The sequence below is a fragment of the Octopus bimaculoides genome, chromosome 3 (assembly GCF_001194135.2).
Source record: "Octopus bimaculoides isolate UCB-OBI-ISO-001 chromosome 3, ASM119413v2, whole genome shotgun sequence".
Taxonomy (NCBI): domain Eukaryota; kingdom Metazoa; phylum Mollusca; class Cephalopoda; order Octopoda; family Octopodidae; genus Octopus; species Octopus bimaculoides.
The window spans coordinates 74,040,507-74,045,047 of NC_068983.1; the positions used below are offsets into that span (position 1 = coordinate 74,040,507).

General features: G+C 34.0%; 1 protein-coding gene across 1 annotated transcript in view; it reads left to right on the forward strand.

Moving 5' to 3' along the window:
• LOC106879094 (transmembrane protein 116) overlaps positions 1–4,541 on the forward strand; it is a 43,666-nt gene that overhangs the window by 12,619 nt on the left and 26,506 nt on the right. The window contains exon 5 of the mRNA XM_052966224.1: positions 135–184. Coding sequence (XP_052822184.1) covers positions 135–184 — 50 coding nt within the window. The remainder of the gene's footprint in view (positions 1–134; positions 185–4,541) is intronic.

A 4,541-nucleotide genomic window follows, 5' to 3' on the forward strand; every position in this document is an offset into this window, starting at 1 on the left:
ATATATATAAACAAGCAGACGTAAATGAAAACGCGTTTATATATATATATATATATATATATATATATATATATATGTTTGCTTGCAGACTTTTATGATGATAACATTCTGCTTGAAATTCCTGGTCTTTATAGAATGGTACAAGCACATGCAAAACACTCTCGCTCGTTCCAACAGCCAGTTGGTAAGTTTAAATTTATCATGTTTACACATGTTTCTTTGATCATTTATACAATTTATATAGAAGTGTATTCTGTCATAGCTTGCTGTCTGCTTTTGCTTTCTTCTTATACTTCACAATAGATACAGGTGGGGAAATTGGTAGAATAGTAAGAGCATTGAATAAACTGCCTTGCGCTCTTTGTTTCTCATTCTCTGCACTGAGTTCAAATGTTGATGTCAGATTTTCTATTATTTATTTTTGGGGTTAAGGTAATAGCCCAGAGTGGAGGCTCAGCAATCTTGTTAGAATATCAGACAAGTTTTTTTTTTTTTTTTTTGCAATATTTGCTCTTTATATCACTGGTTTCCTCACTTCCAATAAAAACTGGACATTCAGTGATAAGCCTCCTATGTCAGGTGGAGCAACATCTTCATCACATCAATGCAAATAAATATATATATATATATATATATATATATATACACACAAATAATAAATGAGTACATGCATATATACGTACATGTATGTTCATACTTACATCTACCTGTATATATAGATGCATATCTGGGTGCAGGACTTTGTAAACAAAGTGTAGACAAAATGATAAACGAGTACAGAAAGCACACAGGCCACATAGAGAACATCTCCTTCATCAGCTGCCCCCATTCTAACACAGGCGTTTCGAAGAGTAGGGCAGGACATATCGCTAAAACCGCTCTTGCCATGGACCACAAATTAAATTTAAATTAAAATTAATTCAAATTAAATTTGTAAAGTGGAGGAATGTAGTGGCGGACAGAACAAAACAGGAAAACGAAACAGAGAGAACAAACAAGAAGGCTATGTGGCCAGACGTGAAATATATATATATATATAATATATTTATGAAAAAGAATGAAAATGCAACTTTCTTAAAATTGGGTACATCTTAATTTTCCTTTATATAAATACATTAAAAGAATGTTTTGGTTTTGTTTTACATGTTTTGGTTTTTGAAAAACCTTATCAAAAATATGTACTAAAATGGAATATGTTGAGAGAAAAGAGCTATTAATAAAATCAAATTAAGATTAACATTCATAAGACAACTTGTCATACCATGAAAATTAACATTCATAGTTTACTTTCCTTTTTTCTGCAAGAGCACATGGTAATTTGTTAATCTTAATTGTAATTTACTTTTATTGATAGCTCTTTTCTCTCTACATATTCTATTTTAGTACATATTTTTGATAAGGTTTTTCAAAAACTGAAACATGTAAAACAAAACATAAACATTCTTTTAATGTATTTATATAAAGGAAAATTAAAATGTACCCAATTTTAAGAAAGTTGCATTTTCGTTCTTCTTTTTCATAAATATCTACTTACTTGTGTGTTACCTCTACACATTTAAAAAAATATACATATATATATTATATATGAGCAGATGTGTATGGCTAAGAACCTCACTTTGCAACCATGTGGTTTTAGGTTCAGTCCCACTGTATCACTTTGGGCATGTTCTACTATAGCCCTGGACTGACCGATGCTTTGTGAAAGAATATGGCTGATGGAAACTGGTCATTTTCTAGAATTCCTTCCTGTTTAATTTTCTTTCCTTCAGTTCTTGGTCTACAAATTTTCAAGCTGACTATCAACTGCATTAATATCTCCGTCTAGGAGAGCCTACAAATCTTTTCTACCCTAGGCACAAGGCCTGAAACTTTTGGGGAGGGGGCCAGTTTATTAGATCGACCCCTGTATGCAACTGGTACTTAATTTATTGACTCTGAAAGAATGAAAGGCAAAGTCGAGCTCAGCTGAATTTGAACTCAGAACGTAAAGACAGATGAAATACCACTAAGCATTTCACCCGGTATCCTAATGTTTCTGCCAGTTCGCCACCTCACAAATGCTATTAGCACAACCTCCTTATCATCAAAGCACTGAACTGATGTATCTCTATCATCCAATATTGATTAGTTTCTCACATAGACTCAAAATCTCTGATTTTACTGGTGAGACAAGGAAATTTATGCTTTTCTCATAAAATTGGGATACAAAATTAGAAGTGAATTAAAATCAAGTACTAAATGGGATTCAGAAGCTCACTTCTATTCCATGACACTACATATACTGATATTTCTCAAGTTTAAAATCATATCATAAATGAAAAAGTTAAAAAAATATGAAGACAGAATATAGATACACTGCTTGATGCATCTCTCTTCAAGCATGAAAGTTGTTGGTAGTATCTCTGGCTCCTTAATGCTGTTGTACCAACTTGATACTGACTAGGGCTCTGTCAGTCTTAATAAGCATTTTTGTTGAGTAGAAGAAAGAAATGTATAGTAAAGTGCCTTGCCCATGACATAATACATCTATTGCATAAGGAATCCAACTTGCAATCTTTTGATCAAGAACCCAGTTGCTGAACCACTTATCAGAATGTGTTAAATTTTGGAATGGGAAAAGGAACAGCTTTTGCCATAAATTCATCATCATTTAATGTGTATTTTCCATGCTGGCATGGGTTGGACAGTTTTACAGAAGCTGGTGAGCCAGAGTGCTATGGCAAGTTCCAATGTCTGACTGCATAGTTTCTATGGCTGGATGCCCTTCTTGAAGCCAACCACTTTACAGTGTACACTGAGTGCCCTTTATGTGGCATTAACACCAGAGAGATCACCATGTAACTCTCAAAAAATAAGACTCCTCAACTAAGTGGGGTATAGTATTGAGGCATGTGACTTTATGCCAGGTGATGAGAGGTAAAAGTGTGTTAGAGGGACAGAAGCAGATGCCTTGCTGTAAAGGAGATAAATGGCTACTGCAATTGGAAAGGAGAGATGGTGGTGGGGATGTGTTGGGACATACCCTCAAACTATAGGAAGGTGAATATAAGACTATTCACTCTAATATTGGGAATTGGACTGTGTAAGTGGGTGAGTTCATGAGGGTTTGAAATTACCAGATGGATAGAGGGGAATGCAGTGAGTGGTGACCATGGGTATTGTGAGGTGGTTTAGGAAGATGAGTTTCAGAAGAGTGGATGATAAGAAGAGTTAAAGGAGAGAGATTCATTGAGGGAATGATTGTGTGCTGGGGTGTAGACATAGATGGTGTTTTTAATGCCTCAGTTTTGCTGAGAGATGGATGGGTCTTAAGTACAACAAATCACCAATTATCTCTGTTCCATTAAAAATTTCTTTTGTAAACATAGTAGGAAAATAAATATATGGAGTCATAATATCCATTTATATGTAACCTAAATTTTTGGTAAGATGGAATTACGGTTAAATAACAAAACTTTCCAAGCAGAACCTCTTAAGCTATTGTAAAAAGAACCCATGAAACTAATTTCACTGCAAAACTAAATACTTTCGGATACGACTTCATTTATTAATAGAATATAATTAGTTTGTCTACTTGCATGCCACATAAATAGAACAGCTAACATATTGGAAAGTGATATTGAACTGCTTGTCTAACTATATATGGATGTTACTCTAGATTCATGGTTGAAATTAGAAACCCTGGTTGAAAGCCATGGATTTGTATGACTGATATATAACAGGATTATTTTGAAGTGGAGTGTTACCTATCATTCTGTCATATGATAGAGCATATGAAGCTTGTTATAGACCAATTTTATTAAGAAGCCTACGTTTCCTAAAGGTTATGAATCCTGGATCATGTTTGCTGGAGCCTATAAGAATCAGACATTTTATTATGTAATGTATGAATTCCAAAGGTTATGGGTCATAGAACTTCTAAAGTATAGTCAATGAATCTTGGATTTTTTGAGTATCAGATTTTATGAGCTCTGAATTCTAAGAATAATGCTGCCTGAATCAAATACTCTCTGAATTTTGGATTCTACAAGCTGTGGAACAGGTAGAACCAAAAATCTTATGAGTTCTGAAGTTTATGAATCATGTAACCAATGATATTTAAAGTTCATTAATTGTAAAAATGAATTGTGCTACTTATATATTTCAATTTATCTAGTTGTCAGTATTCTAGTCATGTGGTAGAGTCGTTAGCACACCGGGTGAAATGCCTTGTAGTATTTTGTCTGACATTACATTCCGAGTTCAAATTCTGCCGAGGTCGGCTTTGCTTTTCAGCCTTTTGGGGTCGATTAAATAAGCACCAGTTATGCACCAGTGCATATTCCACTGCTTGTCTAACTGTATATGAATGTAATCGACTTAATCCCTTTGTCTGTCCTTGTTTGTCCCTTCTGCTTAACCACCCCCTCCTGTGGGCAATAAATAAATAAATAAATTGTTATTTTTATCTTTTAGTCTAACAGTAACGGTTAATCCTCCATTTTGTTATTTTGTTCACTTATTCTGCTGTTCCTCAGTCTGTTTTTTTTTTTTTTTTTTTT